Below are 13707 nucleotides of genomic sequence, written 5' to 3'. Positions count from 1 at the left end.
CGCGCCGCCTGTCTGCAGTACGGGCGCGCTGACTGAGGGAGCGGGGCCTTAGCCTAAGATGCAAAAGGTTGAAAACCGCTGATCTACATCATCAATTGGTTGGATAGACACGGAGACGGCTTCTTACCTTCTGAGCTGCTCTGGAACAGGGCACTCTCACGGAGACTGCTCCTTACCTTCTGAGCTGCTCTGGGACAGGGCACTCTCACGGAGACTGCTTCTTACCTTCTGAGCTGCTCTGGGACAGGGCACTCTCACGGAGACTGTTCCTTACCTTCTGAGCTGCTCTGGGACAGGGCACTCTCACGGAGACTGTTTCTGTACTGTAGAAGAGTGCGCCGTGTACTTCTGAGCCGTTCCTCCAGGCTGTCCGGCTTGGAAGGATTAACACTGTGTGGGTCCCATTCAGAAGCATGGACTCTTTTCCCTTCCCCCCCAAAGTTCAAAATTCACCAGGTTGCGGAATTTGTGTGAACGTTTTGCATACTTGGACTCATAATCCTAATATTCCAAAAAGTCCACATTTATCTGTAATTTGGTCTCAAAAAAACACATCAAATCAAAATGTCAAAATTGAAGGCAAATTATTTTATTTAACTATCCCGAAGGCTTCTCCTGGCAAGAGAAAGGTCATTCTATTGCTTTCTCCCTTAGATGTGTCAACCAATGCGATACCTTTGAATTTCACCCTTTAATGAACATTATCATGTTTAGTCTTAAAATGACTGCACGGTGGGATCTTGGGGTATTTAGTTGATATATGTTCTGCTATTCTAATTTTCTGTTTATTACTGTTCACAAATATATTGTTCCCCATACAATCCCATGGCTCCTTATTTACAAAGTAGTCTTCAGCCATAAGACACTTTGTGGCACTCAAAGACACCTCTAACAGCCCATTAATTTGAATGGACTGTAAGGTGCTTTATGTCAGACGACTGTTTAATAAATATGGTCCATTACGCCTTGCTATTAATTCTTCACCATTAACAAGAAGTATTTTTATGATGAAGTACTTTTCTACTTCTTTAAAATCATGCAAGTATTCCAGTTTCTCTGCAGTAATAAGATATCGTCCATATGGTAAGTACTTCTGAACATTGTCTGTGACAGGAATCTGCAAGCAGTATAGTGTCATCTCAAGGTTTACTGTATCCTCTTGATGTATATTTTATTACATTTACATACCAAGGTTATAGTTCCCACATTAATAGATCTGTGGTACTTTTCCATAGTAAACGTTATATTATGGCCATCATTAATGTAGTGAAAGAAGCCACTATGGTCTTCGCCACTGACCCAATCCTAAGCACATCATCAATAAACCTTTTCCAAATAGATACATACACCACAATAAAGATTGTCTTTTGAATAAATAAAATATTTTTCTAAATGTCCCATAAAAAGACCAGCATAAGAAGGAACAAACTCCATGCCCACTGCAGTACCCTTCTTGTTGTAGGAAGAAAAGGTCTTAAAATGATGGGACAGAAGGAATTCAAGAGAATCAGTTATAAATATAATTTGTTTGTAAGGTAGCTGTGATCGCCTCCTGGAGAAATGACCTGCCTGCTTCCAATTTATCACAATAGCAGTCAACAATAAATTGATATAGCAGTAATAGGGGGGGGAAGGGAAAATATAGTGTGTATCAAAAGTGAGAATCTGCTACAAAACATGTAATAAGTGCCATATGCAGCTTGTTAATCTTGTTTCTTACACAGCTCTCTAAGGAGCAGTTTCATGCAACTTAAAACTGGCAGATTTATTGGACCCAAATAGAAAGGGAAGATGCCCCAGTCATATGTGCAAAATATAATACATCCCATTATAATGTTACATTGACTCTCCTACCCCTCACTAAATGCTCACTGGCACAAATATGCAAAGCTCCTTTGTATATTGACACTGTGATGCAATCACAATGATGTCATTAATATGCCCTTGCTTTTGGATGCTCTAGTTTTCCGCACTGATACATGTGCCCCAAATCCGCCAATCCAGTATCTTGCTAAAGGAAATGTGGAATAAATGTATCATTGTATCACATACACTGAACTATCTTTACTACTACATTACTGCAGTCTATAACACAGACCAATACTGAGAACCATCTAAAACTCTGTGATCATTTCTTCACCATTATTTACAGCTGGTAAGTACCACTGTCTGCGGAATATTGTATTTTTGGGGTAAGTAGTAATTACGTGCCTCCTGGATTTTACAGGATTTTACTACTACATTATTATTACTACAACTCTTTCTTTGCAATCTCTTTGTGGCGGATTTACTATGGAGAAGTCTTAAATTAACTCAGTTTGCCAAGAGGGTGCGATAAGTTCAGCTGTATCCCCAAAGAAAGTTACTCAAGCGGCTTCTGCACAAAGAGATACAAAGCGGCAGTGAAAGATCTCGTTGAGATGAAAAAGTATAATGGATGGGTAATAACAAAAGTACATTAAGTGGAAGATAATGAAAACCGTAATGTTGTGAAGGCAAGAGATAGTAACCATACAATCGAGACACTAGGAATAAAATAAAGATGGTTGTGCTTGAGGATGGAGCCTTATTCAGTCAATGTTTAATTTATCCCTTCAAAATTTAATATTTTCTCTTAGAAGTATAGTTACAAAAATAGTTACAAAAATAAGCATGTGGGAACTGAATTATAGTATTTTTTTTTTTTTGGCCACAGCAAGAAGGGGCTGATGTCCCCATGATGGGGTTTAGATTTTGGTAGTCACTTCTATCCAATATACATTACACCAGAACACCGTTAGTTATGTTAGTTATAGGTTTCCGGTTTCATTACTGGTGTGATATTTTTTGTGATTAGGCACAATTCAAAGCTCAACACTTTCCTATTAAAACCTACCAACCTTCTATTGTAACCAAACAGCGGAACGCCAATATGCAACACATTTGGAAGATAAAGGAATTGACATTTGTAAACTCATTGCTGATTCCCAAGTATTAAGAAATGACTAACCCACTGCAAACGTTTTACTTCAGATTCCCAGATGAATTTATGCAATGGACAACCAGCAGATGGAATGACAACTCTGCAGAATGGGTCAATGGTGGTGTTTCGAGGTCAGTTCATTAGTACTGTTTATTAAACCCATTTGCTACATAAATCGCAAGTCTTCTAAAAGGGGAAACACAGAAGGGTGAAATACAAGCATATCAAAAACACATCTACAAATATTTTCAGCAAATGAAAGCTCTGCTGAGTCATTTACAACATAGTTTTAACTCAACTGTGGGTGTGTATGTACGCATGAATGTCTTTATTTATATAGCGCCATTATTATACATAGAGCTTCACAACAGTAATACAAGTAACAAGCATATAAATAACAAATAATACAAATAACAGGGAAGAAGTGCTTCAGACATAAAATTAACATTTAGGTAAAGGAGTCCCTGCTCTGAAGAGCTTACAATCTAATTGGTAAGTAGGAAGAACGTAGAGACAATAGGAGGGCGTTCTTGTAAGTGGGTCTGCAAGGGGTCAAGATTTATGTATGAGGTGTAAAGTATCAGCTATGGAGCTACTCATATGCTTCGTTATGCAGGTATGTTTTAAGGTGGGTCTTAAAGGTGGATAGAGAGGGTGCTAGTCGGATATTCCAAGAGTCATGGCTTGAGATGGGCGATCTTTTGAGGCAAATTTGGAACCACAGCAGATTGGCCGGTTCCTTTGGTCTGTAGATTTCAGTAGATCAATCTCAAAAAGGGCGATTTGCATTTTCCGGATATTTAATTATTATTACTAATACACCACGGATTCTGCCACAGTCTCGTACCAGATCAAGGCTGCTATTGACATTTCATAACTGCAGCTTTTACCGCAGTGCAGCCCTTGGAACATAGAGTCACTCAACACCTTTATGTATAGGGCAGGTATTGAGATACAACTCTTTAAATCTCATTGTTGGCTCTCCTTGTGACCCTGGGAAAGCCACTTTGGCCCATATTTAGCTTAACTAGCGATTTCACAAGACACCTTCTGGTGCCAAAAGACAAGGGAACGACCGGTCTTCCAGCACTGGAAGGAGTGTTGTGGAATAACACTGTATAATAAATATGCCCCACAGCCTATCTACCTGGGCCTCGGGCACCCTAGATACCAGCTGCATTGTATCATGGATTTATGCCAGCAACACTGTATGTCCAATTCGGTGTATGGCATGCACACTATATTATCAGTACTACACAAGAAAACAAAAACCCCGAGTAACAATCTTTGCTTCTCGCTGCTTTTCAGGTCATTACTTCTGGATGATAAATCCAGGTGGCGCACCGGAAAAGCCCCGCAAAATTAGTGAAGTGTGGGGTATTCCTTCTCCAATCGACACCGTATTTACACGATGCAACTGTGATTCCAAGACTTTCTTTTTTAAGGTTAGTGAACAACTGAATATTTATGAACTTCACTGGTTTCAGTGTTTTGGTTTTGCCTCTAAAATACTTACATTTTGGTCTATACCCCACTATTTTGGATTATGGTGCAAAATGTGAAATTAATCATTTATACTCGTACAATACAAACATTTTCTATGGAGAAATTTGCTTTCTGTAACTTTTTGTAACTTGGACACATTTGCAAAGGTCCAACATTTACATTTCTAAGATGGGGGTAAAGGTTTCACCCATCTCTTCTGGTCAATCGACAATACGTTTTTTTCCCCCCCTTTAAATGACAGGGTCCACTTTATTGGCGTTTCACCAATCATGTTGTGGACACGGGGTACCCAAAAGAAATCATGAAAGGGTTTGGTGGACTCAATGGTAAAATAACAGCAGTTCTCGCAGTAGCTGGATACAAGAAAAGACAAGAATCTGTCCATTTCTTCAAAGGTACTGTAGTGTTGGTTTCTCTTCTACATACTGAATGGTAGCTACACAAGAGTTGTGACCGCCGTGATGATCATACAGCGCATTATAAACTACATACAGTATAAGGAGCTTTCATTTCTGATGAGTAGGACAGCATTTTTTGATGATCAGGAAGACTGCTTCACAACACAGGATGGGGTTTGTCTTATTGCTGCTCTACAGTGTCAACATCAGAAGATCCTCTAAGTAGCTTGGAAATGCATTCTACAGGCCGACAGAACCAATACATGGTTTAATAAAGTACATTAAAGCACAGAATAACCAAAAGCATTATTTTGCAGGTGGCAACGTTCAGAAATACACATTTCGTCAAGAACCGTCTCGAAAATGTACCAAAGGAAACCGTCCTAATGTTCAATACCCGATTTACAAGCAGAATATTAAAGCCATAAAACTTCGGTTTGTGAGGGACATCACGGCGCAGAGGATACAAATACACAGGACTTACACAAGTGTCAATCAACACGCATTAGGTATGATTACCGTATGCAAAGGGTAACATTTATTACATCGCAAACTATGCTAATGTAACGAGGTCACAGGATAAACACATTGATTATGTATTACTAATGCTCTTGTAGGTCAGAAATTCACAACAGAGCCAAACATTAAACCGCAAAATGGTTACAGATTAACATGAACCTTCAGACGTCAGGCCCAGGTTGTGGCGAGACGGCTGCAATTAGAAAGTCTGGAAACGGGCGGTATTGAATCAATTACCGGGTTTATTCCCGGCCCTTAAACCATAGATGCCAATATACGCAGATTTTGTTGCGTGAACACAACTACAAGGATTGTAATCTGTGGCGTAGTACAGAGGCATTATACGAATCAATACTAATTAACTGATCAGCGAAAGTACGTGTTCTGGCATATGTAATCCACATTTTATTTCAATTAAAGTAAGCTCAGGTGGCTTTAAGTTCTCCCACGGTCTCTAAACCGTCACCTGATTGTACAGAATTCATAGCCAGGTTGGCCTGCGACTTCTGCTATTGAAGATTGGGCATTTGAGGTGTTTATTGCCTGAACTGTATTTCTCACAGTATAGAACACACACACTACAGAATTTTTGCAGAAACGAGCACCTGTTTTAATCACATTTTGTCAACTGTGGCTCAGTGAGATAAAGTAACCTGCCCACAGGCAGACTGGGATTTGAATTGGGATCGCCTCTGCCCACCCCACCCCCCGCAAGACTAAGTTTTCTTGCATCCAAGTTTCTCCTTCTGTCCTAATTGCAGACAACCAGAAGCCAGAACAAATACATAGTAATAATCAAGATCATGTGTAACAGAAGCGCTTTAGGCGTAAAATGGTCAATAGGTTGCGATGTGTTGGTTTATTAATAGGCATCACAACCGACAGTGTTACTCTTTCTGGGACCAATACGCCACTAGCACCATTTTCTAGGAAAATATAATGATTTGTTGCAATTAATTTGACTACTTCATGTTCCATATATAGTAATGAAGCAGAGAAAGCCGCACAATAAATATTTCTAATCTAGATCTATCAAAATAGTCGGGTCAGCGACTTTCAGATGAAAATCCCCAAATCGTTGGGGTTTATATTCAGAAAAAACAAATGTAAAATAAATGCAACGGCAGATATATATATATATATATATTTTACCCCCATTGTCTACAATTTATCACCAACTATTTTTCTGCAAACTAATTTGGGGGAAAAAAATTGAAAGAAAAATTACAATCCAAATGTTTAATAACATTTTCAAATGTGGCAAGAGGGCAACATTGAAGGAGTTGGTCACATAACTATATCATTTCACATCAAACATGTATACAAGGCATGGTGACCAGTGTAACCATCTCTTTTTATAAAGGAGTTCTTCACAAAGAGGTTTCAGTACGTTCCTACTGGAGAGGAATTCCAGACAACATTGGCTCAGCAATCTCCTTACCAAATCCACAAAAGCAAGATGGTTTCGATTATTTCGTCTTTTCTAAAGGTCAGTTTTGATATACATCTATAGGTTTGTGTACTTTCATCTACAGCTGCAGGGCAAATAAAAGCAGAACCCCAATATGTGGCTTAGAGAACGATAGAACGGACTTCTGTTCTGATCCTTCAGCAGGGTGCACAGTAAAGCTCTCTCCATAATATTCCTATACATCTAGCAGAGTGGCTGCTCCAATGAATTCGGAATATATACACAGTCATGTATCAATAATTGTAATTATTCAAACTCTGGAATATGGCTCTAGTATGGAGAGGGTAAAGTCCTGTATCTTGAATGAATAACCAGTCAAGTGTCTCCTGAAGCAAACAATCAAGGTGATGGTAAATCAACCGGAAGTTAACTCATTGGAGAAAAACGGAATCAATACGGGAAGAGAGACAAACTCTTCAGATAACCATATTTAGAATAAATCTTACCCACTCCTGAGCCTCCATGAGTCTGTTATGGCGTGTCCAGCCGCAGATGTAGAAATCCAGTAGCAAAAGAAGAAAAAGCAGCGCACTGCCAGGGAGCCAGGTGGTTAAAAAAAAAAAAGTATATAAATTTTATCCAAAAAAAAAGGATCACCCCAAGCAGGTTGTGCAATCCCCTGGGGTAATGTTCATTTTTTGAATAAAATGTATATACTTTAACCACCTGGCTTCCTGGCAGTGCGCTGCTTTTTTCTTCTTTTGCTACCGGTTCTCTCCATAATATGACAGGTAGAACTTGCCTATGGCACATTGGGTTTGTGCCCTACATTAGTGTGACAGACAAGTGTTGCATAGCCCATTGTGTGTCACTCGTTGCAGTGACAGACAGAAGTGACCTATACAGTTTACATTTCCTGCTCTCTGCAGGGAAACGCAGTAACAGAGGGGACCCACAACCCTTAAACATTAGCAACCACATCTTTGTGAATTTAGTCAGTGTGCCAGTTATTCCCGTATAATGTGTACAAAGAAATACCTGCAGAGGTTAGCACTCAGGGCACGTAATCCCCTGCAGTAAATCAGGCACATTCCTAGCTGCCCTAAACCATGACTGGTATGCACGTGTTGTGGGGGTTAGGACTGACACTGGAGAATCTGAGAGAATAAACGTCTGTCTGTATAGCTGAAACGCCCTTGGGGTTTATTTGATGCCTGAAGTGTTGACCATGCTTAAAACCAGCAATAACCTCTAGATTATTTGGCTGCAGTCACCACATGGTCCTATTATACAAAAGATGTACTTAAGCAATAAGTAGGGAATCCACATAACTAAGTGGATAGGAAGCCAAGTGGCTCAGAATGCTGGCTCATTTGAATGTCCCTACTCAATATTTTTTTTGCATCTTAACCACTGTACGTGTGATATTGGGGTGAAAGAATGTTTATGGCCCTAAACTGCAAGTTTAACTATTGTAATCCTTAACAGTGCAATAAAATAACGTGTTTGTATTGGTGCCATCGTTTATTCTTAATGTATAGTAATGTCTTGCATTTCTCCCCCAGAAAAATACTACAATATAAACATGTCCAGCAGAATGGCAATCAAACCTCCACCTACATCTGAACAGAATACTTCAAAGGACTGGTATAAGTGTCCGGAGTGAATGAAAACCAAGTGACGAGAGACATTCATTATTCCAATTTTATTCATAGACTTTATTTTGCTCAAACATTGAAGTACAAAAAAGCTTAATCTTCGCTACAACACTAAAAACCAAATGAAAGGTTAGGTCATTTATTCACAAATGCAGGAACCAGCATGCAGAACATTTTAGCTAATGTTGCTTCTGTTTATTCCACCTCTGCCACCCATTGCATGAGTAACTCCTACAGGAGAAAATACAAAAGAAGGATGGTTATCAGCGTTGCTATTCCAAAGTTAAACACAAAGAAAACAAGCAGGACCACAAGGATATTGTAAGGTCTTTAATTTCTGTATATTTAAAACACTTCGATATTTTGCCAGCTTTCATAGCATCTACCATGTGCATTTACACTGGCTTCAGTGTGACGTGAAATTAGTTGCACACAATTCAGTGTCCACATCTGGCCTGTAGGCTACACATTGAAGAGCACTGATGTAGAATATAAATGACACAAACTGGTGTGGATACAGTCTGACAGAAGTGTACTTTGGCTTTTATTGCACTGTCGTTTGCTTAAATAAATGTTGATTACCATAACAAACTTGTGTTACCTTTTTAATAATTTGCTCTAAAATGGGAACACTCACGCCATGGACCGTATTTTATGTCTCAACCTAGAATTTTGCGCTGTCCTGTAGCACAATTATACACAATGACTGTTGCTCTTAGACGCAATATTTTGACTTTGCAACGCGGGCGAATGCCGCAAACATTTTGACCCATACAATGCCGCCCCCGAAAAATGACCCAGTGGAAATCTATGATGCTTAATCTCGCTGGCGACACCAGGAAGCTCAGAGCCTCCATGTAAACATCAAACTTAGCCAGAAAAGCCGTCTTATCCCGCACCACTAAAAATATCAGGCTGTACTAAAAAGTGATGACAATCAGGTGGAGACTTACTGTTCTTTTTAAATGTAGGTTTCGGGCTCATTTTTAGTAATAAACATATCAAATAACGGTGGATGTTTCTTGTTGTCTTTTTCACCCACCATAACTTAAAAATGGGATGGATATATATATATATATATATATATATATATATATATATATATATATATATATATATATATATATATATATATATATATATATATATATATATATATATAGACACATGGAAAGACCTCCTACTCTTTTAAGATAAATAAATCTGAAAAATAAGCAAAACCATGGGAACTGTGCCCTTAAGCGCTGGAATAAATGAGGAAGACAACAAGCCCTTTAGAGAAGCCAGCAAATCAGAGGGTATTTTCCGAGTGCACACAAATGCAACATACCTCTTTGTCTGGTAAATTGGCGCCCACGAATACCGGCCCTTGTGGTTTGTGGCTGAAGCCTCACTCTCCGGAAGGGCTTGGGAATACTGCTGCTCGTGTCTATAGGATTCAGGTTGGAGGATTTTAATGGCTTTATATGCGCAATTGTTACAGTATAAAACCTGCATGCATCACAAAATGTAAGAACATTAAAACCCTTTGGGTGCTAAAAGATGGCAGTCAGTCTTGTGGGGTTGAAAGCAAGTGACCGCTTCAGGTGACACCAACAGAAGTGTAACGCCCATCACTTCCGATCGCAATCTCCCCTGGGAAAACCAGCAAAAATAAAACGACCTCAACACCATAAGGGCCCCTAGAATGCTGCCTTGTGATGTTTATGTAATGTCATAAGGGAACCCCAAGGGGTACAAAAAGCCTACAGCTGTTCCACCTTAGAGATGTGTAAACATGGATTGAGGGTTTAAGTGGAACCATCAGGACTGTCCTGGAAAAAATTCTATATTTAATGGAGGATGTTTTTCAAAAGGTACATTTCATTCACACTGTTTTGCCTACATGTTACACAAGTTAAATCTCCCTAAATACACTGCAGACTTATCAATTTTGCATGTGTGAAAATAACGTACCATTATAACACTTACACTAGTGTATGCGATTGGGTCACTGGCTGACATGCAGTGTAATAGATAATATATTCCTTAAACACTAGCAAGTTCCTCAGTTCACAGAGCGGAAAAACCACACACACATTACATGCAGAACAGTTGTGCGGTTCCATTCAACCTGTTCATGTGTGTACACAACCAAAAACCAAGAATGATTATGTATATTTATAGAACTATAGATGCTCAAATTTACCTTCCATTAAAAAAAACGTAAACAGATGTGTTATCAAAGATGCAGATTTCCACTAGTTGGTAATAGAACGTATTGTATTTGTAGGTTCGTTAGAAGAATAAAATACAGACCCGTTTCATAACCCCCCTCATTTTATTGGATCAAGTTTTATTAAACAGATAAAGTAGTGATCAGCAGATGTACCTGCAGAGGAACTAGGAGGGTCCTGACTTGTGGAGGGGAGGTCCGTCTCAGAGGCTTGCACAGGCTCCTCTTCTTGCTGGCTTTCAATCTCTAGTGTGGATTCGGAACCAATTCTAGGAAACAGAAAACGGTCCTCATCACATGAACTTCACATTGCATTTAGAAAGGTGCCACCCATCCCCAATACAACCCATTCTGAAAGTGTGCTCCGTGTGACCTCCTTTAAAACAGGTTACCAACCTCGTTTTAGTTTATTTTCCCCAGTTGTGCTTGAATTGTTATTTTAAAAAGCACAGAGCTTGAGGGAGAGTGTTTACGTGGCAGCATCCATCACTCAAGCTTCATGCCATTGACATCTATAGGGAAAATCTTGGCCATCTTAATTTCAGTCAAGTCTATTTAGAAAGCCAATATCTCTGCATTGCAACAGCAGAGAAAGATCATTTAACATTCCTTGTGCTTTTTAATATGGACATCACACACGATACCGTGTACTGCACCTTTAGGTGAAGGTTTTATCAGACACTCATTGGGGTTTTGACTCAACTTAATAAAATAGTTTAATACGCAAGCACGGCAAAAAAGTCAGACGTAAACAGACATTGCACTATATAGTATTGTAAATAAAGGGAAGGGGAACTGCTCCTTTACTGAACCAATGCAGCAAGAGAACAGGAACAAATTATATCTTTGCAAAAGATTAAACACAGAGGAACGAAACCTGATACTTGCTACATGCAACACTTCGCATATGCAAAATTTAGTTTAAAAAATGGATTAAAAAACCCCCACTGTTCCCACTATTTGCAAAATCCCTCCCCCACTAAACAAGATCCAGGCTAAGTCAGTCCTAACATCATTAAGCAGGCGTAGACGATTCTGCAAGTTTGAAAAATATAACAGCTTAGAACATGAGCCTTCAATCAGAATGGAAAGTACCGATTGTCAGCAGTTCAGCTGTGCGCTCCACACACCAGGGTGTATGATTAGCATCAAAAGGAACATTCCTGACCAGCATTGGGAGGTCAGCAGCTGACTTACAATCTGTTGTAGAGACTGACTGCTTGCAGTGCTGGTTACAGTCTAAATAGGATCAATTGCCACAGAATGAGTTCTAATTTAGTAATTGCATGGCACTTATTTTTTTTGTATAAATGCATCTCCCAAAAACAAGGGAATTATTTGACTTGAAGTTCGAACAGGTAGTTTACCCTTCAGTTTCTGCCTCTCCAAAAACCTCATCTCCTTCATCAATGGCCCCAGAATCCCCCGATGCAGAGACACTCGCGCTGGATGTGGTAACCATTGGAACAGACTGGGATGCGTGGTCGGACGTATCGGCAGCGGGGTTTTCAGGAAAGACGGAGACTGGCAAAAAGCAACGAGAGCAGTGAAATCACACGGATATTTCCAGAAATGTGTTTGCATGCACAAAAAGCAACTCAATGCAATTACGTTCCTTAAAGGGGTCAGTCCCACCCAGGGCCAAAATGTAATAATGGCAGTGACATATTTAAGGGGGTACATTAGGGTAATTGATGCTTTTTTTTTTTAAACCAAAATTTGAACTAGTGCATCCCAATCACTTCTATCTATATATTAAATGGCTTATGTTTTAATGCAGAAAACATTTGAAAGCAGATTAGAAAATGAGCATATTAGGTGGGTCAAGTGGTTTATCTGGTGAAAAACCTCAGACGCAGTTAGTTAGGCTTTCATATTAATGTCGTGCTTTGTGTCTAACCCAAGCATTTCTGAATTGTGTTACGGTATTCACGTCTATTGGGAAATCAATCCACCAAACATTGAATGAAACATTTCCTCACACGAGACTCCCACCCTCCAGCACGTCTCTGAAACATGCTTCCCTCGTTAAACCGCCTGTCAAACCCTCATTCTTTTCACTCTACTCCCTCGTTACTCTGTGTGCCCTGTTCTACAGGTCCTGCGCCTCCAGGCTGGGACACTATACCAAGCAGTGCTAAGATCCAACGCAATTTACAGCCCATTTATTCACTTGGGTCAACAGGTGCCTTAGCACCACTTCCTAAAGCATGACCCAAACCCTTTCATACCTGGTGCGGCAACTTGCAGGGGTGTTGTTGGAACACTGCGACCCCCCGATTCTTCTTCATGCGCGAGGAACAGAGGCGTTTCATACATACCTAAACCTAAAACATACAGGAGCTTTAGCTTAATGTCTACATGGAGAGGACCAGGAAGAAGGACGCATTCATCGATGTAGCAGACTTAACATACAGCAAGTAGAAAAAAGGTTTATACAAAGTATTTCAAGTACTTAAAAATGTTTGTTAGAAGGAATAAGTGTTTATTAAATAAAAGTACAAAGTTATAAGTTAGAAACCAAGATTGTACGGCAATGAAATGATCTGGGAATAATGTAATCAGGTTCATGGTGTTCACTTAGGAATAAAACCTTACGTGAGATTCTCGGTCCAGAGGAATAACATTTTTTAAGTTTACAACGTGGAAAGAGTTCTATGAAGATAGTTTTGAGAAGAATATTCTTCCTGACCAAATTAGCAGTACCCACCTCCTTGAGATGCAAGCTGACCAAGATCAGAGTGGCTAGAGCTAGCCATGTCTTCTGGTGGTCCAAACCTGAATCTAGGAACTCCTGCAACCTGTGGTGAACTGAACACACATACACATCAGTAGAAGTACTCAACACAAGCAGCGCTCACTATTGTTGTACATATAGGTGCATTCCTCCTGGGAACATTAACAAACAGCAGGGACATCTTTAAAGGGGTTAAATATAGGCGATTTACACCTCATTACAGAAATCAAGTATTATCGGAACATCTTTTTAGTTACATAGTAAACGTGGGAAGGGTTTCATTTCCTCGAATGCCTCTCTT

At 39.6% G+C, this 13707-nt stretch overlaps 2 protein-coding genes across 12 annotated transcripts in view; one reads left to right on the top strand and one right to left on the bottom strand.

Moving 5' to 3' along the window:
* Window positions 1-9045, top strand: part of PRG4 (proteoglycan 4) — a 67828-nt gene extending 58783 nt beyond the window's left edge. For all 11 annotated transcript variants that reach the window (XM_075616896.1, XM_075616894.1, XM_075616892.1 and 8 more), the window contains 6 exons: window positions 3013-3093; window positions 4271-4407; window positions 4710-4863; window positions 5184-5375; window positions 6749-6874; window positions 8362-9045. In XM_075616896.1, the coding sequence (XP_075473011.1) occupies window positions 3013-3093; window positions 4271-4407; window positions 4710-4863; window positions 5184-5375; window positions 6749-6874; window positions 8362-8462 (791 nt within the window). In that variant the 3' untranslated portion in view covers window positions 8463-9045. The remainder of the gene's footprint in view (window positions 1-3012; window positions 3094-4270; window positions 4408-4709; window positions 4864-5183; window positions 5376-6748; window positions 6875-8361) is intronic.
* The window catches only part of TPR (translocated promoter region, nuclear basket protein), a 60272-nt gene continuing 55051 nt past the window's right edge, over window positions 8487-13707 (bottom strand). The window contains exons 46-51 of the mRNA XM_075616884.1: window positions 13380-13480; window positions 12901-12996; window positions 12037-12193; window positions 10826-10938; window positions 9785-9883; window positions 8487-8685 (exon numbers count right to left, since the gene is read on the bottom strand). Coding sequence (XP_075472999.1) covers window positions 8630-8685; window positions 9785-9883; window positions 10826-10938; window positions 12037-12193; window positions 12901-12996; window positions 13380-13480 — 622 coding nt within the window. The 3' untranslated portion in view covers window positions 8487-8629. The remainder of the gene's footprint in view (window positions 8686-9784; window positions 9884-10825; window positions 10939-12036; window positions 12194-12900; window positions 12997-13379; window positions 13481-13707) is intronic.

The sequence above is a fragment of the Ascaphus truei genome, chromosome 10, assembly GCF_040206685.1.
Source record: "Ascaphus truei isolate aAscTru1 chromosome 10, aAscTru1.hap1, whole genome shotgun sequence".
Taxonomy (NCBI): Eukaryota; Metazoa; Chordata; class Amphibia; order Anura; family Ascaphidae; genus Ascaphus; species Ascaphus truei.
Note: the sequence above shows the minus strand (reverse complement) of the source record. Positions and strands in the feature narration are given on the sequence as shown.